The sequence below is a fragment of the Dermacentor andersoni genome, chromosome 4, assembly GCF_023375885.2.
Source record: "Dermacentor andersoni chromosome 4, qqDerAnde1_hic_scaffold, whole genome shotgun sequence".
Classification (NCBI taxonomy): Eukaryota; Metazoa; Arthropoda; class Arachnida; order Ixodida; family Ixodidae; genus Dermacentor; species Dermacentor andersoni.
In genome coordinates, this window is record NC_092817.1 from 66,417,977 (window position 1) to 66,441,876 (window position 23,900).

Below are 23,900 nucleotides of genomic sequence, written 5' to 3' on the forward strand. Positions count from 1 at the left end.
TGCGTTGCGCGCATACGTCAGCTTGCTTTGAGGGCCGTTAATTCAACACAAGCGTCTTTCAAGTCCCTCCCGGCAAAATCAAATCTCTTTCTTTTCGTCACACTCTTCTTGTGGAAAACATAAGCGACTTTAAAGGTGTTTAATAATTCAAGTTTCCCGCCAAGGCATAACTTGGAAACGAAACTGCGGTTCGGACCAACAAAAACAAAAATATATCACGAAAGACACGTGTACGCGTGGCCAATGGCGTGGCAGAAATAATGGCGTTCTCGGGTCAAGTTTGTCCCTATATGTAGTTAGTGCTAGCAACACTGGCAACTTTCCCGACTTTCCATCAGCTGGCAAGATGGCCGACTGGAAGGAAAGAATCTTGCACTACGGTAAACGACTAGAGAAAAATCAGAGCGATGAAAAGGCGAGTTCCAGCTTATTTTGTACCGGTTGTCTTACTCTGTGTTTTCTAAGTCTCTAGGCGTTGCTTTAGGTGTGCTTCAGCTGCAGAATTTTGTGGGGAAAAACGTTTAAGCTGCGACCACAACAGGCAGCCTTCGCCGCAGTTCTAGCGGTAATAAACAAGAGACGTCAGCTATCGGCTTGCTAGTACATTACTCCAAGACGTGGGGGAACAACAGAATAAAGAAAGCGAAAGCAAAGGAGTCGGCCTCTCGAAGCCTGCCAGAGTGCCGCCGGTCGGTGGCGGGATCAAGCGAAACCGTACTGCTTAATATCGCGTCGTACAACGACGTGGAAAAAGTGAGACAATCTGCGCGCTGTGGGTTGCGTTGAATTTGCGTTGCGCTAAATGTGCGCAGCTGGCTTTTCCCCGCCTGACCTCTTTGTGTAAGAGCGGTCTCTTAGGGGCAAATAAGTTATGCGCGGTTTGTTTGATTGGTGGCTGTACGTGGTGCTGGGGATCCTGGGGAAAATAACTTGTTTTCTTGCGCAGGTATTGGAAACGCTTCGGAAACTTCAAAAAGTGCCCATGACATTAACGCTATTACAAGTGAGTGAAATATGTTAAACTTTTCTCATGTTTATTTTGTGCAGTCGTAAACGCGAACGAGGGAACCCTGCCGAACAAGAGAGTGCATACCGATAGTGAGCCACGCAACACGATCGCTTCGCAAACTCTTTTGAATTATTTCTTCGTAAACTGTACGTTGATGTGCTCCGGGGCATCGTGTATTCACCGTTTCGTTCGCATGTGCCTTTGCGTGCATAAATGTCGGCGTGAGATGCCTTTGCAGCTTCTTCACATAAGCTTGCACATACTTTCTTAGTAATTTGTATACTCTCACTTTTCGTTGTGAACAGGAAACTGGCATTGGACGAACTGTAAACCACTTGAAGAAAAGCAGTGGTGTTATTGGAGAATTGGCCCGGGCTGTCATCGGCGCATGGAAACAGGTATACATTGAACACTTCCTTCTACTTGTTGTTGCAGCCTGCTTGAATGAGATTAAAAATAATAACACGCCAAGCATTGTCGTGTGCTGGGAAACGCGCATATGCATCAGTCGTGCTATTACCTTGAGTTAATTAGGATGTCAGAACAGTCGAACATGACTTTTCTGCGCACAGCAACAGGCATGCAGTGCACAGACTGCAAAGGTTTCTGAAGCAAAGAAGTCGCGTGAAAGTTTGATTTCTGTTCAACGTGACTGCTGAGTTTGGAATTTGTGTGGTCAATGTTGTGGTCACATGGCAAAACATCTACTGTGCCTACCAATTTGAGAGCAGATGCATTGGCTAAATGAAATTTCATTTTTTTATGAAATTCTGTGCCATTGCTTTTGGGGACACATTGATGCTTAAGATTACTTGGTCAATGCTTTGTGCCAAATGCAAGCCTTCGGTGAATAGACAGCTCATTTACAGTTAATTGGGAGAATCCTTACTTCTGCATTACGTCGAGGTAAGCAAATGGTCAGACCTTGCTTTTGCCTAATAGGCACAAGGCTCTAAAGTGGCATGTGGTGCGTCATTGAAGAAACCTGTGAAAAATGTAGCCGTGAGCACTTGCTTGACATTATAATGCTTGAGTTTGTTTATATCAACGCAGTTGTTTTCTTTAAGGTGTTCTGAATGGCCCATTAAAGCACCCCATTGTTTAACAAGATTTTACATTCTTCCGAGTGTGCCTTTCCACTGAACAATTTTTAGCAGAGGTCAGACCCTATACTTTTACAGCACAAAAAAGCTTTGCACTTGTTCGCATTGACTGCAGCATGTGCAGGTTTCCTTTGTGCCTGTATGTTGCACACCTTCAAAGTGTTCTCTGCAGTGCTTTAGCTGCACTTGCAGTACATAATAACGTTTCGCCGAAGTTGATTTCCTGTATACTGCTGGCTTGGAATGTTCTCAAAGACCTGTTCCCTTCTTCCAGGTAGTCTCAGACAGCACGGCTGAATACGCTGAGCAGCAGCAGCAGCAGCAGCCAGCCCCGGCAGTGCCATCAAAGAGGCACCATGAGAGCAAGCAAGATGGCCCGCCACCAAAGGCTAACAGGACATCAAAGCTGTACTCTATTGAAGTCGAGACATCTAGCCCCATTGAAAATGTTCCGGCGCACTCTCGGCATAAACAGAATGGGGACAGCCATCAATACAGCAAACATCACCATGACCACCACCATCAGAATTCATCACGGCATCATCACAGGGAAGAGCGTGCAGCAACACCACCTCCACCAAAGGTATGAGGTGCTCTCCACGTAAAGCAAAGGAAGAGGCTTGTGTTTCAGCGCCGCAGTCGATATGAGAAGTTATCTTCATTGCTCTCTGACAAAGTCACATATATTGCAAGAGAGGAACCATAACCATGACGCACGAATTATGCATGTTAGGTGCAGAAAAAAGAAAGAGTTTGTCAGATGTTCTTATACAGTCGACCACAATTATTAAGTGAAAGTCAATTACTGTTAAGCAGCAACAACACAAAGTGTATTTTCGAATGAGTGGCATTTAATGTTTGTGCACCTTAATGTGCTCTGGGATGATGACCATGCTGTAGTAACAATCGAAGCATGTCCTTTACAGAAATGTATCCTTTATGGCTGTTGAGCAACATGAATACTCCATACTATGCATTTTTGCTGTGATAAAATCATGGTATTGAGAGGCATGAAATAGATATGCTAATCTGTACTATGCTGAAAATATCTTTTGAAATATGTTTATGCTTTTCTCTGGGAACTTGTAAACAGTGGTTTACCTTTCATGCAAGCTGAAATACTGTGAACAAGAACATCACATGTACTTTGTTTCTTGTGGAATGTTGCTCATTGTGTTTAGACTCTACTTTGTAGTGCAAAAGTGGCACATTATTTTAGCATTACAATAGACTCCTGTTAAGAAAAACCCTGTCAAGATGAATCTTCAGATATGGCAAACAATGTGTCATTGCTTGGTTGTTTTTCCATAGACTCTATGTAAAAAATATCCACTGAACACAAACCGTCCATTTGTGGTCATCACTGATGCTTGCTCTGCTCAGCAGGATGCCTATGAGCGACCTGTCACTCCAGCAAAAGCAGATCATGTTTCTTTTAACATAAACTGCGACAGTGTCAACGATGATGTGAAAATGTGCACGGCTAGCATCATGAAAATTTTATCTCCGACAAGGTCCTTGAGTTGTCTTTTTATGCAGAAAACTATGACAAGGGCACTGATGGGAAGCCACAAGAACAAATGGTGCCCACATTTGATGCATCTAGTAATGCCCTAATACTTTGGAATGTTGTTTCAACGTGAGGATAATTAAAGGGGCCCTGAACCACCTCTCGGGCTTGGTGAAATAACATAGTCCGCGGATAGCATACGCTGCTGTGGACATCTCAGCCAAGTTTTGCTGTCGTACACGGTGAGTGGAGCTCGCAAGTGGATTGTGAAGTCACCTTTCTCTCAAACGCTCTCTTTTCAACAGAAGGCCGTGTCCTCACTCTCGTCTAGACACTATTTCGTCATTGGACGCACTATTTCATCATTCCCTTATATGACTGCTATTGGCTGATAGTGGACATCAAGCTACGGTCGGCTACATGGCGTAGATACTGTGGTCGCCATGGGGTGCCTCCGCGAGTCCACTGGCTAAGCGCACTGCGGCTCGCTGAGGACAGCCGTGTTTGGCTCATGTTTAGCGCATCATAGGCACAACAGGCGGAAGTCATAGTGTCTGTGTTAACGTCCAGAATAAAATCTGAACTGCACCACGGTGACATTTAGAAGGCGGAGCATTGTGGGCGCGCCCCACTGCACCATAGCCTTTGCAGTGCAAGGCATTGAAGAAGGAACCGGAACCCAGCGGAGGCGATGTTTGGTTGCCAATAACTCTGCTTCTGCTGAATGCATTGAAGTACTTCTTGCGGCTAAGTATTTCTGAAATAGCCTACTTTCACTTCAAATGCCTTTCTCCACTTCGATAAAAAGTGGTTCAGGGCCCCTTTAGGGATTCTTGGGCTAGCAAGTAAAATGTGAGTTTCGAGATAGCACACAGGCTTCCAAAGCGCCACACAACAATATTACTGTCTCCCAAATAAAAGCACCAATGTTTTGAATCAATCATGTAAGTGCAATAAATATCCTTTTTATACAGGCGCCTTTTTATTTTTATACTCCTAATACTCTGCTGTGCCTAGAATGATTAATTTCTTTTCTTTGATAACTTCTGTTAAGACAAACTTCTGATAAGACAAGAAGATCCTTTTGGCTGCTTTGAATTCGTTTTAATGTTAGTGTACTGTGTTTGCTCTGGCATTGATGCATGACTTTGTGTACTGCATGCAGGTCGAGCCACCTCCAAAGAAGAGCCCGGAAGAAAAGGTGGACAAGAAAAAGATGAAGAAGCTCCTCAAGAAGGCTGGCCACAGTGAAGGGGGCCTAGATGGCTCGATCGCGTCTTTTGAGGCTTGTCTTGGCCTCAACGATACAGTGACCTTGCCCAAACCCAAGAAAAAGTCCCAGCCCATCAGCCCTAACAAGAAGCAGCAGCCATCTAGAGTTGAGCCTGTGAAGGATGCAATCAAGCAACACTCTTCCAGGGGAACCGAACACTCTTCCCGGGGAACCGAACACTCTTCCAGGGGAACCGAACACTCTTCCAGGGGAACCGAACACTCTTCCGGGGGAGCCGAACATTCTTCCAAAGGAGCCAAATCATCTCGCTCAAAAAATGGTGAGAGCGGTGGCAGCGGTGGCCACAGCAGCAGCAGGAGCAGCAAACACACACACAAAAAGGAGCAGCTCATGCCTGAGGCTCTACGAAAGGTGGGCTGCCCTTCCTGGCTGGCAGCTGCCTCATTCTTGCTTGCACTTTAACCCTTTCGCTGTCGGACCTTTCTGGCTGTGATGCACCCCCAGTGTCGGCTTGGTTTCAGGGAACGAGCATAACAGGGAAGGAACATAGCAATTGATTTTTGATTATTATTGGTATACAAATAACATAGTCAATGCAATATGCACATTTCAGTGTTCTGCAGCTGTTAGTAAACATCATCGTCGTCATCAGCCTGATTATAACATCCGTTCAACATCCGAATCTGATGATGCGGAACTCACCTCTAGGTGTCATTTCTAGGTGTCATACTTGACTACAGACTCACTTTCGTCCCCCACATTAAACATCTAAAAAAAAATGTCTAAAAACAATTAACATAATGAAACTTCTATCCCAGACTACATGGGGTAGTGACAGGAAGTGTTTAATGAATCTCTATAAAAGCCTCATTCGATCACGACTAGACTATGGTGCCGTGATTTATCACTCTGCCGCCCCGAGCGCACTAAAGATGCTAGACCCAGTCCACCATCTAGGAATCCGACTGGCCACTGGCGCTTTCAGAACGAGTCCCATACAAAGTCTATATGTAGAATCAAATGAGTGGTCACTTCATCTGCAGAGAACATACATCAGCCAAACATATTTTCTGAAAGTCCACTCAAATCCTCAACATCTGTGTTTTAATACCCTTCATGACATGACATATGCTACACTCTTTCGCAATCGTCCCTCCGTAAGACAGCCTTTCTTGCTGCGTGTGAGGGAGCTTAGTGAAGAAATGCATGTTCCACTCCTCGAGCTCCGCCTAATGCATCCAGCCAAGCTGCTACCTCCTTGGGAGTGGCAGCTGATACAATGCGACACATCTTTCACGCAAGTTACAAAGCACGCTTCAGACATTGAAATCCGAATGCATTTCCAGGAACTCCAGCACAAACACTGCTGCATGGAGTTCTACACAGACGCATCGAAGTCACACGATGGGGTGTCCTATGCAGCCGTCGGTCCATCCTTCTCGGAATCCGACGTACTGCATCCGGAAACTAGTATCTTTACGGCTGAGGCCTACGCAATATTGTCGACCATGAAGCATATAAGGAAATCAAAACTCAAGAAATCAGTTATATATACGGACTCCCTAAGTGTTGTGAAGTCTTTGATATCGTTCTGTAAGCACAAAAATCCTGTTATAATTGAACTCTATTCCGTGTTATGTAAAGCTTATGTATCTAACCAGCATGTGGTCATATGCTGGATGCCTGGCCATAGGGGCATCCAAGGTAACGTTCTAGTGGACCAGATGGCCACATCAATTTCATTGCATGCAGTTAATCCTACTGCTTTGGTCCCTCTCACAGACCTGAAGCCTTTCTTAAGAAGGAAACTGCGAAACCACTGGCAACGTATATGGGACGCAGAAGTAAATAACAAACTGCACTTGATAAAACCACAGTTAGGTTCTTGGCCCTCCGTAACAAAATCACGGCGAACAGATGTCCTATTCTGTCGCCTCAGAATAGGACACACATTTGGCACGCATAACTTTTTACTCACTGAAAATGATCCTCCAACCTGCAGTAGATGCGGGGAGAGGCTGACCGTCCTCCACATCCTCCTGGAGTGTCGGGCAGCCGAATCTGAGAGAAAGAAACATTTTCCCCTGGCATACCAGCAGCAGATCCCCCTTCATCCTGCAATGTTACTCGGCCCAGAACCGCTATTTGACACCAACGCAGTCCTAAGTTTTCTGAAAGATGTTGTGTTGCATGTTGTTAGTCCCACATGTTCGTAGCGCCTCCTCTCTTCAGAGGATGCCGCTGTGATAGTTCTGTCGTATAGCACATGCCTCTCGGCCCTTGTGTTTCAAGGGCTCTGGCGAGGCAGCAGTGCTGCAGGTAATTTTACCATCTCATATATCTTCTATTTTGCATCATTATTTTACGATGGATTTTAATGCTCATAGAACACGTCATTTGTCATCTACATAATTTTATTACACGTACATTTTACGCACTTTACAGCGGCTATTTTTAGGCCCCTTTACAGCCAAGTCACATCTTCACAGAACTCATCATTCCACCGCGAAATCATTAACACTGTCCTGGCGCTCTTTGGCCATACCTGGTCCTTGCGCCACTAAACCACACACATTCATTCATGCGGAACTCACCTCTTCCTCGCATGAGACTCTGTCCGAGTTCGAGCTCGGCTCGTATTCTGAATCGGAAGAGCCATCACTCCAATGAGCAGACGAAGGTCCCGCGTGCTCAGCTCTCCGAAAGTAACCGCGCGCAGGGAGGATGCGCTTTCAGTCACCCACACAATGGAGAGAAATGGGACGATGTGTGATCAAGAAGACAGAGGGAGATGGAAAAAGGCTAAAACAAAGTTCGAAGGGCTTTACATTTACTGCTGCAAGTCGGAAGCGAGGGTGCGGCGAGAGAGCGAAAGCAGCAATCGAGTCACTCTTTTCGGAAAGGCAACGGCACGTGCCCCTGAACTTGAAGCACCGTAGCAGACACACCAACAGAAGAAAAACAAAAACCTTCAAACCAGCGGAGATGGCAGAACAACCCTTGAACCCACAACCACACGCGCTCGACGCATGATCCAGCGAACGCGGAGCCACCGAGCCACTCAGCAAAGAGAGAGGGGCGAGTGGCAGTCGCACCGTACTCTTCAATACATGTACCAACACAGGTCGGGGCGAAAATACGAACTTGTAGAAAGAGTCAACAGATGGCGTGGCCAGTCCAGGAGCGCCTATTTTGAACGCACGATAGAGAACGTACCGGTACGTCAGTGACACTGTGGGGGGGAAGCACGAAGACGTACCGGTATGTCCGTGACAGCGAAAGGGTTAAAGAGACACTAAAAAAAGAAATGCTTCATGGATGTAGGCCAATCTAACAACAGATAAATGAAAGACAGCGAAGCTGTATAAGCCAGTTCTTGCACCCTTCCAAAGTACTGGGGGTCTGTTTGCTGGCTTGCGACCTTGCTCAAACGCAGCAGCAGTTGCTGCCACATTCGAGCGTGGACATGGCTGGCTGTTCTCAGTGATGGCTTCCACTCAGACTGCGTTGCAGCACCACGGCATCAGCTTTCATTGCCAGCTGTACAAACTCTTAAGTGACCTCCACTGTGGAGTCGATATAATGCGACATGAGAAAAAAAAAATTATGAATTACTGGTGAGGAAATATGCACATATAAGTTGTTGTCTGTTGTATAAGTCGTTGCATATACATTTGATATTGACTATGTCATCTCGGCCTTCACCGTCATGCAAAATACCATTACGAAAGTCCCCTTGACAGCTTCGCCGTAAAAAGAATTCGCACTGTGCTAGTAAATTACTCTTCTGTACAATACCGGAAAAAGCTAATCTTGCCATGAGAACAGACTTGGTAAGCCAGAAGATGACACAAAAGTGAAAGATGGGCGAAGACATCACCTTGAAAGTTCCTGTGCCAGCTTGCCGTGACACCGTAAATGTTGGTGCCGTCTGCTCAGGCCTAATTAAATTTTTATTGGTAACAATTGATTACATTGCATTCTAAAAAAGCCAAAGACTAAACTTAGTAAGTCTGAAGGGGTCCTGAAACATCCCTCGGGCTTGGTGAAAAAACATAGTCCACAGATAGCATGCGCTTCTGTGAACATCTCAGCCAAATTTTGCAGTCGTGCGTGGCATGTGGAGCTTGCAAGCAGAGTGCAAAGTCACCTTTTTCTAAAATGCTCTCTTATCAGCAGAAGCCTGCTCCTCACTCTTTCCTGAACGCTTTATTTCGTAATATAGCAGGTTTCCATACACAGATGCTATTGGCCAATAGCTGACATCAATCAAGAAGGCTGTTTGGATTAGTACACTTCTTCCTACTGTTACTGTATTTGTTTGTTGGTGCAGTTCAATAAACAGGCTGAAGTAAGGGAAAATATGCTTTCAAAGTTATATAAGAATTACGTACTCCCGGAAGAAGCCGTCTATCGTCAGCTCATGCTCGGCCATGGCTGCCCACGTAGAAATTAAACTTTGGCTACCTTGCCTATCGGTGTGGTAGCCGGCAGGTCTTGCCAAGTTTGACTAGTTTTAAACACTCAACTAGCCTTGAACCATGCAAAAATGAGGTCAGACCACACGCACGCTTGCCAGCGCGCGCTCACTCCTGACTGCACCTGGTTAGACACCTTAGCAGACTTCGCTTCCTGTTAATGGTGATTCAAAATGCATAAGTTGGACGTGGCTACTATTCATCAGTCAAGCTGGTGCAGGACAAAACTGGCCTGCACCACATAGCACGGCCAAACTGGAGCATATGAGTGCAAGCATGCACTCAAGCCCTGTGATGCACAGAGCAAATGCTGCGCATACGCATTACATTTGCATGTAGCTGGGGTCTGTTACACAGAATGGATACTGCGGCCGCCGCAGGGTGCTGCGACAAGTCCAGTGGCTAAGCACACTGCGGCTCGCTGAGGACAACTGCGTCTGGCACGTCGTAGGCACCAAAATCGGAAGTAGTGCCATCTACACGAGCATCCAAAATCAAATTTGAACTGTGTGCCACAGTGACATTCAGTAGGCGTATCATTGTGGGCATGCTCTGCTGCACCTTAGCCTTCACAGTGCAAGGCATTGAAGAAGGAGCAGAAGCACCGTGAATGGGATGTTTGATTGCCAATAACTCCGCTTTTGCTGAATGCATTGAAGTACTTTTTTCAGCAAAGTATTTGTGAAATAGTCTAGTCTATCTGAACTTCAAAAAAATTTCTTGGCTTTGATAAAAAGTGGTTCAGGGTCCCTTTAAAAAAACATTTACTGAGCCACAACAGCTCAAATATAAGATATAGTTAGAAATCTCTGACATTGCACTGGCATGCCAGCGATGGGGCTTTGGTGCTAAATTTAAAAAAATTGAAGCTTCGACTTTTATTTTCTCTTTTAATAATGAAAATATTACTGTGAACTTTGCCAAAATGGAGTTTGGAAGTATACTTTATCAGTCCAGACTGATTTAGTGTTTCTGCTTAGTGTCCCTTTAATCCCTCACTGCATAACCTCATATCGACACAGTATGTTGCGCAGCATGTCAGAAAGCTGGCTGCTCTGACTTTAGGGATCTTTTGGAACCTGTCGGAAACTTGTTGGGTACGCAGTTATTGGTATGGCTATTTTCACAGCGTATTGCGCACTGAAGTGTGCCTCGGGTCTTCTGCTTAACGACACAGATTTGCATGGCTCGTGTGATACGGTGACATTTTTGGATGGGGATTCTGCTCAATGTCTGTCCTAAGAGAGGAGAAGTACCTAGTATATATCTTATTGGGGGAGAGGGCTTCCCTATTTTTGAGTGTGTGGCTTGCACTGCCATCACCACATGTAAACAGTGCCTGTTGTTGCATGCTGCAAGGTGGTTTAACCCACCCCCTCTCTTGCCTTCTTAAGTGTTTTGCATTTTTTATCTGTGTTAGTTTGTGCCCTTTTTGGCACCGTAAACAAGAATGTCAGATCTAATGGTACATATGACCGGTTGCTTTCAGGCACTCTAGCTTTTTACATTCCACTGATCTAATTTGAGTACTCGCACACACACTTGTCTGGTTCATTCAGAGCACTCAGAGGCACTCTCAACTTCGTGCTGGGAGTGCAATCGAAAAAGAGCTTAGTCGTGCCACTGCCAGAACATCTGCTATTGGCACGGCGACTGCTGCTGCCAGTCAGGCAGCAGTTTCGCACGTGCGTGCCTTATACATTTTCAAGCAGTTTTCCCAGTTCTGACTTGTGGGCTGCACAAAAGTGTGCCTAGGAAGCTCGATGTATTGGCATTAGCTGGGCTTTTAGCACTTGTGTCTGCCAATGGGAACTTCTGCAGCATTTGCTCTGCAGTACCCTGCACAGCCTAACGTTTGAGACTTGGGCTAGCTTCCTCTGGCTCTGATCTCAAGTACGCTCCATATCGTTGCAGTCCGAGTCTATGTGCTCAAGGAAACAGCTTGATTTGCCATGAAATGCCAGCTAGTCAATAAAAACATCTCTAATCCAAAGTGTGATCCTGGCATTTAGGATGTACTCAGAGCAGCAGTCTTATAGGTCTTCATTAATTGGTTCTCATTACCATCATCTTTCACATCATTCTAATTACACATCTCGCTTACAGTCGTCATCTAGTGAACATACTGTGCATCTTTAAGCATAAACCCACCCGCAGCTTCCTCCCCCCCCTCTTGTTTTTTTTTAGCTAGTCTTGACAGTCTCGTTTCGGTGCAGATTTGTGTACGTTCTCAGCATTCTGGGCTCTGTATCATTCCTGGTGATTGGTAATGGTGGCATTTTTTCCACTTGCGGTATCAAAAACATTTATTTTGGGAAGATTTTCATAGTGCATTCACTCATACTTGAAACATAAAAGCTTGAATGGAGGTTGATCTTTAACTACACTATCTGAAACTAATCCTTTACATGTGAACAGAAAATTCTGCACCAGTTAGCGTACGTTCATGGCTGCAATGGTGAAAAAGGAAGGTACACCACATGGTACTGACTATCAACTTGAGTTTATTACAGTAAGATGAACAGTACAAAGAATAAGTGTCCTGTGGTCTCGAACCCCCCCTCCCCCCCACTTTCCCCAGCATGCACAAAGCAACTCCATCAAAAAGCAATTCTCTAGTTAAAAATGCAAAATTTCGAAAGTGCCATGCGCTTCAAATGGGAAAGACCAAACCAGTCAAAGACACTTGCGAAGGCAAAAAGAAACAGCAGTAAGGATAAAGCAGCCCCCATAGTAAGGCAACTTCACTTTTTTGCAGCAATGTATGTGGCCGATGTTGCAGTTGGCCTTTCAGGGGAACCTTTAAGCTCAGGGCCAGCTCCAATGCCATCTATTCAAATACATGTAAAAGGCAGAAATGGTTTTATGAGAAAACAACTTGGCCGATTTGAATGAAATTTGTTGAATATGGAAGAGCAAGTTAAATTCTAATAACTGCAAGAAGCAGAATGCTGATTTATGGCCTGAAAATCTTTACGAAAATTCCTGCAAATAGGTAACATAGCAACATGAAGTTTACAAGTTGGCAACTCCACACCTAATACACATATTGCACTTCCGTAAACTGCATCTGTTAAAGCATCTAATGAATTTGACATATTAATTTATAGCTTACATGTGATGGCTACAGTGTTTAGCAGGGTTTCGAAAAAGTCCTACTCATAAATTAGTGGTGTATTTCAGAGGGGCATATAATACATCAATTTTGTCTGCTTTAGTCATATTGTTAGGGGCAGTTTACAGAATTTTGATATTGGTGCTTCTTGCTGAGTTAGAGCTGTGAAATTGAAAGCTTTGTATTTTAATATTTTGCAGTTTTTGAGAATTTTCCTTTAAAAGTTGAAGGCCTAAATAAAAAATCTGGTCCCCTATAGTCACTCGAATTTAACTTTTTCTTCTAAATGCAAAAAAAAAACTTCCTACACTTGGTGCAGTGCTTGCCGAGAAAAATTGTTTCTCCGTTCCCATGTGTTTAGAATTATGCTCAAGGGGCACTGCATTCAGCAGTTAACCTTTTCAGGGTCGATTTTTTTTGCCATGTGGGACCGCCCAGGGTCGATTTTTGTTATTGTAGGTTCCAATTCTACTGAGGGACCTATATCGAAAAAAATTTACCGTAATTTTTCTAGGGTGACCGTAAGGTGAGAAAAAATATTTTTGCCTTGGTATATATGTACTCTTTCTTCATGAATAACGACAATAACAAAAGGAAGTAAACTCATAAGAATTAAAAATTTGATGCATTGTTATAGTTCAAGGCTTAGAGTATGCGTACACGAGAATTTTCGCAAGTCTGAAATGTTTGTGCTCTTACACTAATACGTCCATAGCGTAATCAAACTGCGTAGGTGAGCGCATTCAAGAAAACTGTGTGGTTGTGTGCCCGTCAAAAAAGCAAAACGTGTGATTATTGCCAACCAGAGGCAATTAGATGTCGCGAGTCTTCCCCCAAGAAAGAAAAGAAAAATGGAAACGCATGCACAGCGGCATCCTTCCTATGCGCACCCCTGTGAGCACTAAACGAGCGAGAAACAGGCGGCCGCCCTTTGAGCTATTAGTAACAAGATAGCCGTTAGTTTTACAACCACAAGAAGCCGAAACCGCCCGCAGAACAAAACCTAAACCGCCGCTCACCAGCGAGCACGCCAATGCGTGAGCGGTAGTATATAGACGCACCGGAGAAAACTAGCTCTAAAACAAACCATTCAACGAAAACCGATAGAGGGAGGCGCAAGAAAAAAATTTCCTGTATTCCCACATAGTGACAGCACATGCCAGGAAAGAAAAAATGAGGAAATTGGTGCTCTTTTTAAATGTACAGACGGTGCCGTAAATATATGGCATCGACCGTTTTGGGCTTGTTTGCGACGGCATATATTTACGTCATTGACCCTGAAAGGGTTATTGTTTTTTATGCCAATGCGGTACAGGTATTAGTTACCTGACATTTTCTGTCTTTGTTGTTTCTTCTTGATTGTGATTGTTGATGGAGCAGTTAGTTATTGGACATTTCTTATGCCTTTACAGCCTGACTTGGCTCCCTTAGACAGGGACGAAGTGTCATCAATGCTGCCAGAGATCCAGCCTGTGTACAAACCTCTGCCCCACAGGTTATTTGATGAACCACCATCAAAACCACCAAAAAAAAGTAAGAAGACCTTTCCTTCATTTTGTTTGTTTCTTCAATGCCTTGGGTGCACTCGAGTAACAGCCCCATTTATGTTTTGGAATGTACAATCTATGCTCCTTCTGTTCATTCAGGCTTAACGAATGAGGAAGCCATCATCTTCACATCTTCACGAAAGGACAGAACTCAAGTCTACTCCGGGCGACGCAATTGTTTTCTGCCTGGTGGGTAAAGATTGTTGATAGACTTTGCAGTTCCATCTCCATAGTTGTATGTCTCATTTAAGCTGCATTGCAGTGAAAATGAAGGCATGTCTGGAACAATGACCACTTTTGGTTGAGCTTAATCTAGAGCATATGACCGTCTCTTGGTGCACTTCGTGCCAATCCTGTCTTTTTTTCCATCTGTACCTCGAAAGTGCACACCAGCTGTTGTGTTTACATGTTATGGTATAGTGTATGGCATTGCAATTGCGTATAAAATTGCCTCTATTATTTTTATATCAGTTAATGCTGCCAGGCAGAATATCACCAAGGCACCAAATTCAGCACAAGTGGCACCATTAAAATGGCTTCTCAACTGCTTTTATCATTGCAAACAGTTGTTCATGGTGTGTAGAGCGTGTGGTGACGATTGCACCTGCAAATTATCATGCCATTGTACAGTGTGGAAACAGTTGAAAAATTAAAAGAAAGCCTGCACCCTCTTCTCCTTGAAGGAGCCACTTGAGCAAGATGAGGCCACAGGCACAGTGATTCCGTGTCATGTGCATGCTGCCTGAAATGCAGCAATAGCCAGCAGCAATGGGAACATGTTGGAAATATCCGCGAAACACAGAATGCACAGAAACACCTTTAGAAATGCACCACACTGCACGAGAAGAAAGTATGAAAAACGAAAGAAGAAAAAGGGGGTCATTATGAGAGTTGAATGTCGCTTGTAGACACTGGTTAAGGCAACAGGCGGCCTCGGCACTGGAAGTGCAGCTCCCCTCTTCTCACCACTGCTTTACAAGATTTACTTGCTTCTCTCTCGGCTACTACTGAACCCTTTTTAAAAATTCCTGTGGTAGAATGTTCTTTGGGTGCCCCTGATTTTCAATGGGGCTTAATGAAGAGTCCTCTAAGATAACAGCACGGTTCTTACCTTTAAATGTGAAGGCATGCTCCTTTATGAAAGTCAGCTTGATGTGAATGTAAGATGTTTTTCTTCTTCTTCACGGTTTGTGTTTTTGTTTCTAATTCAAGTGTCAACAGTTTCAAGAAATCATTTTAGTTTCTCTTTGCAATTGTTACTACATTAAAATCTATCCAAGTGTAGAGCTGCTATGGTGGCTCAGTGATGGCCGTTGTGTTCTGCTGCTGAATACTAGGTCTCGGTTTCAACTGCTGATTGTTCTAGCAGCTGCATTCCAGTTGGGGGAAAATACAGAAACACTCTTGCCATGTGTTGGGTGCACATTAAAGAAATACCCAGGTGGTCAGGGTCGACTCGTCCTTAGCTGTGGCATCTCTCATGGCACCTTCATTGTTTTGAGACACTTCAGAAGAACACCCAATCAGTTTATAGTGCTAAAGTATCCTTCAAAATTTGTTATTTTCATTAATTTTATGGTATTAAGTTGATAATGAGAATAGAAAATGAAGGTCGAGGTTTTATTTTCTGAATTTTGCTCCAAAGACCCAATCGGGGTCAGTACTTCAGTGGGGTGTCACAAATTTCAAAGTATTTTTTCATATCTGGGCCTAGCAAAAGTTCTTGAGATTGCTAAGCGCCATTTTAGGCTCTTCTATAATACAACTTGGTCAATCTTTACTAATGAAAAATTAGCTAGGCTGAGGCAGACAGTGTCAAACAAAATCCATTACATCATATAACCTGGTGTGGGAACTCCTAAGCTGCTTTGTGTGTTTGCTTTTCGCTTTTTGATCTTTTTTGGCTTCTTATTAGCCTCTCATTATCATAATTATTTTTATTGTCCATTTAAACACCATGAAGCATTCAATCATAATCTTCAAGCATGCAAGGTCATCAAGCAGTTTTACCCCTTCTCAGGCTGCTCTGCTGCAAAGATGCATCATGCTCTCAACAAATTTTTTTCGCACATAATGCTCATTAATTAAGATCACTGTGATGTATTTACATTCTTGTCTTCGAAATAATCTGAAATGCATTGATCATGAACAGATCATATAAAAACTTCACCAATAGATCTTGCTGGTAAAAACTGAGTATGTGGCATTATGTGCTTTCTGACATTGTGCTAGCAATGACAGGATCTCAAACAGAATGTCATTCACATGTTCTCTTCTTTTCCATCTCGTAGAGGTTCCCACTCTGCATGAAGCTTGCATCAAGGTGCTTATAGAAAACGTCGAAGGTAAGAATAAAAGTGTGAGCTTTTTATTCACTCACTTGTAGGGGTGTTTGAATTGTGCAATTTCCTAATTCAATTGAATACGAATGCTTAAGACTGTCCATCGTATATTGAATCAAATATTAAATATTTTCTCATTTCTAAAAAAGTGGGAAGAAATTATGTGGAGTCCATTTGGCAAAAGGAAAAGAATGCTTGTTTACATTATTTGGTACATATATGCCATTCAGAATTGAACTTCCGCTCAATTGAGGAGCTTGTAAGTGAGAAAGGTAATCGTATCCAACACATCATCACAGCGATAGCAATGAAACGCAGGAACAGCGCATCACTTGATGCACAAAGAGTGCTGTGTTCGTTGAAGGAGGAAAGGGTAATTGTAGTATACAACACTCACATTGTTTTAAAGGGATGCAAGCATGATGAAGTAGTACAAATCATAGATTTATGTCTAAATTGGGAAAACAAGCTCATGAGCTGCCTAAAGGCAAGGCATTCTTCTTGAATGACTGGAAATTATTGAGCATAAGTTTAGCCTTACTCCAGTCGCTTTATCAGAAACTGGTACCTCCATGCAGCAACCACTGTTCTCCTGCCGCAGGTTTGTCCACGTAGGTCACTTGCATCTGTCTTCTTTCCTGTAGACTCCAATAAGTGTTGTTATCCGTTACATTAGGCGTGAAATGAATATTCAACAACATTGAGTAGTGAATTCTCACATTGAACACGAATGGGATAGCAAAGACTACTCAGTTTGTATTCAAACTTCAAATATTTGCTCAAAGTTACTCATTTGTTTCTTGCGTGGGTGAACCCGCCATGGTTGCTTAGTGGCTATGGTGTTGGGCTGCTAAGCACGAGGTCGCGGGATCGAATCCCGGCCACGGCGGCCGCATTTCGATGGGGGCAAAATGCGAAAACACCCGTGTACTTAGATTTAGGCGCACATTAAAGAACCACAGGTGGTCTAAATTTCCGGAGTCCCCCACTACGGCGTGCCTCATAATCAGAAAGTGGTTTTGGCATGTAAAACTCTACTTTTTTTTTTTTTTGCGTGGGTGGCAAGTTGTTAAGCATATCTTGGTGTTGTTGTTAACCCCCCCATACCCCCCTTTTCTCCCCCTCATATTCCAGGCATGGCATACACAGGAGGAGTTCCATATGACATTCTCAAGCCTGTTTTAGAGAGGTGTACCCCCAAACAGCTGTACACTCTCGAAGACTACAACCCTGTAAGTTCTGATCACAATTTATGCTGCTTTTGCTAAATCGGAGTTCTTTGCAAATTTTTTATGTATTCTTTTTAAGTACATGACAGACTCCTCTTGGAGCATTTATTAATGTGGAACAATTAAAAGATTACAACAAAGCATGAACAAGAACATGGAGAAGTAGCTAATGACAAAAAAGAAATGGCAATAATACACAATTCTAGGGTAAGAAATGAGGCTGTAAGTACTAGAGGAAAAGTTCATAGTAATTATTCCGAAATGCAATAGCTCGTGGCCACACAGATTTAAAGGAAGAATCTGTTCTTTTCCTAATACACATTTGTTACTGAAGTGGTTATAAAGGTGCTGAGAGGTATATCAAATGTATATAGATCGGCAGTGTCAGTGGCATTACACCATATATATTTGTATATTAAACTTAAATGCATTGCAGAAAGCTGTGTGAAACAGTGCACAGATTTGTTGTCTTTCAGCAAACTGCCTGAATCTTCAAGTGTCAACACCTGGTTTTTCTAGTGATGGACGTGAAGGTTTGCAATCTATAAATTATAATCGTACGTAAAAAATTTTTAATGATCTGTTCAGAAGCATTACTTAAAGGGCCCCTCACCAGGCCGCATAGCAAATTTTGGTTATATGCTGGAAGTAGTTACAGGTCCTCTAGGGAGTGTTCTGCCACAAAAAATTTTTAAATCCACTCATTAATAGCCGAGATATAAATATTTCAGTGCCGCGAACCCGTGATTTCACACAGCGAGCTCCACTGCATAGCGAGACACTCTCTCCACTCACCCCGTCTAGCCTCCGCAAGCGAAATTCCTTCCCTGCGTTCTCCCATAATGGACCTCGAGGATCGCGTGACGCCTATGTCACGGGCCCCACCTTCATTTTTTTTTCTCCTCGCTTTTTCTTTCTTTCTTTTTTTTTTTTTGCCCTTTTTTGCTGATGGCATGTTCGCAAGCTGTTGTGATGTCTCGTTACGTGCAGCGCACAATTTTGTGTGCTGTGCACAAGGACACATGACTAGCGGTATAATTCAGTGCTACACAAATACTGAGGCAGAACAAATGGATCGCAGAGCATGATCACGCACACGCTGGAACACGGTAGAAAATGGCATAGTTTCGGTACCTGCACACGTGACTGCACAACCGTAGGAACAAACAGACGAAGCGGAAGTACATCTCTCTTCCTTCGGTGCGAAGTGTTTTATTATTTTTCTAAACGTCGATTCGTCAATTCAAGCAACAGATCACACAAATAACAGATGTTGCCTTGAATAATTCTCGAAGTCACATGTCACCACGAGCAACGTCACACTGCGGGCCCAACTACGTAGGCGCAGGAACGCGACTACGTCACCGTCCGGCTTGGAGCGCGGTTGCCGCAAGAGAACGGAAAAAACGGCGTTCGGATTGGAATTTCAGACCTTTCCGCAGCGCATAGCGATGTAATTCTTGGAAAACACGGTCATTATCGCACATTGTATGCTCTGCGCTTGTCAGTTCAAGATGGCTAGACCTGGTGAGGGGCCCTTTAAAGGTTGTTTATTCATTCCAGTGGCGAGTTTTTTTTACAGTACAAAAATGCAAAATGCCTTCAAGCTTCATTTGCCAATGCCTCCAGAGCACTTGCACGCAGATATCTTTTATCACATTTTCCTTTTATTCAAGGATGCTGCTAAGTGAATTTGTTTATGCAACACACTGCTGCACTGCTGATATCTACATATGTGCAAGAATTGACAGCATTTTTTTGCAACATAGTTTTGGTTTCTCTGAGCTGCAGGATATATGGTAATCATCAAGAGCGCAAAATATGTGCACCTATGTTATGTATACTTTTGTTGCTTCATGGTCCTGGTCTGTGAACATGAAGCTGTTCAGCTCCTTTTGATCCTCACATATCTTATATAGATACAGTAATCACCAAACACCATAGAGCTTTGTAACTCGCTTACTAACGAAGCGAGGTTGACGCCCTTGCATAACTCTTTGAATGGCGTAAATGATCTGTCAGACTATTATTTTGGATCTTCCTGTTAAAAGCATACATTTTTGTACTTTTGCATTCTTGTGTATTCCTAGTGTAACATTCTTGTTATTTCTTGCGCACTGCATCACCACTTCTGTTATAGCCCCAGTGAATGGTTCATGTGAGAATTTGTAGCCTCTTGCAATGCACACGAACACTCACAGTGACAGCTGAGCGCATGCTTTATGTGAACTGCTTTTATGCATATGTTCAGCTAACATTCCTTCATCAGGGGTAACAGGCTTTAACCAACATTACCACATTATGCAGAGCCATGATGAAAGCTATATATGATGTTGATACCTGCCGAAATACAGTCGCCGACCGTTTATTCGGACCTGACGGGGACTGCGGAAATTTCCGAATAAACAGGTGTCCGAAAAAGCAGATTAAGAAAAAAAAAATTCTTTATTTCCACGCACTTATTCGGGTTTGGCAGTAGGTTTGAAGAAATCGTCAATGCGCCATTGCACGCTGTTCCGTTTACGCACAATCAGATAAGCCTGAATCTCAGAGAAGGTCATACGGTCACTATAGGCGGCTGAAAGCGGTCATTGCTTGTGCATGCTCTGCATGCGACGGCAACGTAGCACATGGTGCGTCATTTTCCGACTCGGAGTCATCGTCCGGCGGTGCAGCAGAAACCTGACGAATCATCTTGCTGTCATCGAATTCTGCGCATATCAGTACAGCAGTGTGAGCACCTGTGAAACTGTCAAATGAGACGGTGCCTGGAACCACTGCACAGGTCTCGGCAGAACACTTTTGGCATCAGTAGGGTGCACATCGGAAGGCGACAAATCCTACGCCTCCCGGCACCCGCTTACCGGCATTCCCAGCGCTGTCTGCGCGGGCACTGTCGGTGCCATTAGACACTTGACGCGATGTTTCCGTATGCCCCGTTGCATCACCACAACCTCGACACAGCACACAAAGCAAACATCACCACGCCGTCACGCCGATACCAGTCGCACAAACGAAAAACGTGGCCTACTCGCAGCGTCGTGCACGAAGAAACAAACAAATCAACTGCTGGATTGCCTTGACATGGTTTACTGAGCTGAGTCCGGAACTGCTGTAGCAACAAACCAGGCAGAAACGATGATGATGAGCGGGGATTTGCAGTATCGCCACTTCGGGGGCAGAAAGGAGGCTCCGTTCAAAACAAAAATGGCGTTCAGCAAGTCGAACCATGCACCGGTCAGAGTCGGTGCATGGTGCTCTCGAGCACGTTGGCTCAAGGAGTGTCCGAAAAACCAGACGAGAGGTTGCAAGGTGTCCGAACTTTCGGCAGTTGTTTTACATTATGGTTTATGGGGAGAATGGTGGTGCCGCGAAGTAGACCGAATGATCGTCCGAATTTTTGGAGTCCGAAAAATCAGTCGGCGACTATAAGCCTTGACATTCTTCATCACTGGAGAGCCAGGCAATAATTAGTATGCAGAGCTGTTAGCCAGGTAGCCAAGCCTATCCGAAGGCCACAAAATGTGACACAGGTAATGTAGAGGGCTCTCATGGAAAATAAATTTCTGCAAGTCACTAACACCTTGCTTCCAGAAACATGTAAAACTACATTGAAAAATACTAGGTTCTAGGAAGATGTGCTACCTCCTAACCGCTGCTAACTGAGCTTTGAAACTTTGTGTGAAACATCTGTGCCAAGCCATGCTTAACTTGCAAGACATGCAGCCTTCAGTTGACAGTGCCCCACATCAGTGAATTAATTCTTGCAGAAGAAAATGCAATCAAAAGGTACGTAAGAAAGAACACGTCTTGTGAACATGGATGTGGTGCTCCTGACTATGAATGTAGTACATAAAATGGTGTCATGGCTCTGTAACCATGTACTATAGACAGTTCTTAACCCCTGAATGGCCAACATATAATTTTTATGCACTCAGTTTGATACATTAAAATGATGATTTAAGCATAGGAAAGTTAATGAAAGCCCATAGTAGAATTTTTGACGTGCAGAAGGGATGCTTGGGTTGTGGGTAGCTCTGAAAACCAATCAGTAATTAATTAATTACTGTACTAAATAATTTCAACTCAAATAACATTTCATTGTTTTCTTGGTGTGTGTACTCTCCATCGCCAGAAATAAAGGTGACCAAGTTCTAATTTTTCATCTTGTGGAATGGTGTTTGGGTTTTGTGGGGCTAATTCACCTTTTCTTGTTTTTTTCTGGTGTTCTGTGACAGTTTAAAATTGCCCATTTCAGACTTGCTGTAAATTTCATGTTAAATTCTCATTACAATATTACACACTTTAGCAAGCCTTTTTTAGGGGGAAATGGGGTTGTAGGCTTTGAATGTGATAAGATTGCAGATTAGGCGCACTTGGTTTGATTGGCCTCACTTCAACCAGCGATAAAAGAACTGAACTTCCTTACAGTTACCTCTTTTGGAACCCAGCTGTGCTGCAAGCTCCTGTTTGAGAACCACTGTGCTACCTTCTTGATGCAGTCTCATGGAGGCACAGAATATTTCATGAAGTATTCATTTATGTTTCATTCTGCCTTACTATATTCCTTTAATTTTTTTTCATTTCCCAGTACCTCCTCGATGACACTGACGAGTTGTGGCAGGCACACTGCACTCGAGAATTCAAAAGCAGTACTCCGGACGCAGGAGAGACATGGCGCGAGTTGTACCTGGTAAGAGTCCTAGCCATCAGTGTTAGCAAAATATGTTTTGACACCATGTTATCTCCATGGATTTATGGCATGCCTCGGCTGCTAAAAATGTAAGGATTGATCATTGATTTTCATCTTCTAAAGCAATGCTTGCACTATGAGAGATTCTGTAGTGATGGTATTCAGAATAATTTTGACCATATAGCATTGACATGTATAGTCGAGCCCGGATGCTACACCAAACACCTTCGTTGCGCAACATGTGTTCCTTATATCAACAGTTCGATATAATTTGACTTGTCCTAAGATCTAATGATAAAGAACTGAACAAGGTGCAGAAGGGGTGTGCTTTATAACTAAAAAATGACATGCACTGTACTTTTTGGAACAAATCGGTGATAGAGGTCTGGATAAGTAATATAAACTAGATAATGGCGTTCTACATGTTTTTCAAGCTGATGATGTCATTGTAGGTCAAGCTTCTTTGCATATGCAAGATTAAGGCAGCCGATATCAAAACCACTAGAGGCGCATTCGTGGAATCAGTAGTTTCCTGGTTGTACCCATTGTTATTGGAGCCCTTCATATGCAGAAGTTGTCACACTCCTCCAAAATTTCTTGATCTGGGATATTCTCAGAGAGAGAGAGAGAGAGAGAGAGATGCAAATGAGAGAAAGGCAGGGAGATTAACCAGGGTTAAAGCCTCCAGTTTGCAACGCTGCCCTAGGGGAAGGGAAAGACATCAATGCCGTAGTCAGCTGCAACAGCCTTCCCATATTAGCCCAAAGCCAGCAACGCCTGCAATTACCATCTGTCTACAATATTGAGTTGATGCCTCGCATTATTTCTTTGTAGACTTTGAGCAGAAGGAAATTCCAACTTTCCAAAAGCACTTTTTTTGCAGGCTTCCATAAGAGAGACTAATATCCTTGACTTGCCAAGTATTACAGGACCATCGGTGCGACTTTCAGTGCTGGTCCTCACAGACCATTTCAAGAGAGTATCTTCAACATTATATGGCCTAACATTAACCACTTCTTAAATTTCCAATCGTTTTCTTTGCTTATTGTGGCCCCTTGCTCTCTCCTTCAAAGTGTTTATATATCGTTGGGACATTGCTATGTGCTGAGCAGCCGCGATTGTTTGTGCAATCTAACAACAGTGTCGGCGCATCTGTGAGTCGGAAAGCTAAAAAAAAAAAAAGTTAAAGATAAGGTTGAAGTGCAGCCATTTGCCTTCCCCCGGCTTACCGAGGCGTGGCAGAATTTGCTGTACCATGGTTCATTCCTTTTGTTGTAACAGAACTCAGCAGGATACAGGGTCGTTGTAACTGGACGGCTGTCTCAGACTCCTTGCCATATTTTCTGGGTGTTTATAAACTGTTCGTAGTAGCTTAAAGCTCGCTTTCATTGGGATCATTGTAAGTGGGCTTGACTGTAGCTAATCTAAGACAGCAGGTGTGGCCACCTTGGCTAGAAATGGAACCTATGACCTCATGCTCAGCAAAATGCCATAGTCACTGAGCATCTGCATTAAAAAAGCCCTGAACCACCCCTCGGGCTTGTTGAAATAACATAGTCCACGGGTAACATACGCTGCTGTGAACATCTCGGCCAAGTCCTGCTGTCGTACACAGTACATGGAGCTCGCAAGCGGATTGG

The 23,900-nt window shown here is 43.6% G+C and overlaps 1 protein-coding gene across 1 annotated transcript in view; it reads left to right on the forward strand.

Annotated features, from left to right (window-relative positions):
* Positions 1 to 309: 309 nt before the first annotated feature.
* Positions 310 to 23,900, forward strand: part of LOC126536219 (uncharacterized) — a 30,091-nt gene continuing 6,500 nt past the window's right edge. Inside the window, exons 1-10 of the mRNA XM_050183111.3 lie at positions 310 to 415; positions 947 to 1,003; positions 1,315 to 1,407; positions 2,387 to 2,695; positions 4,788 to 5,267; positions 13,862 to 13,982; positions 14,096 to 14,185; positions 16,288 to 16,341; positions 17,473 to 17,570; positions 22,159 to 22,260. Of these exons, the coding sequence (XP_050039068.2) occupies positions 347 to 415; positions 947 to 1,003; positions 1,315 to 1,407; positions 2,387 to 2,695; positions 4,788 to 5,267; positions 13,862 to 13,982; positions 14,096 to 14,185; positions 16,288 to 16,341; positions 17,473 to 17,570; positions 22,159 to 22,260 (1,473 nt within the window). The 5' untranslated portion in view covers positions 310 to 346. The remainder of the gene's footprint in view (positions 416 to 946; positions 1,004 to 1,314; positions 1,408 to 2,386; positions 2,696 to 4,787; positions 5,268 to 13,861; positions 13,983 to 14,095; positions 14,186 to 16,287; positions 16,342 to 17,472; positions 17,571 to 22,158; positions 22,261 to 23,900) is intronic.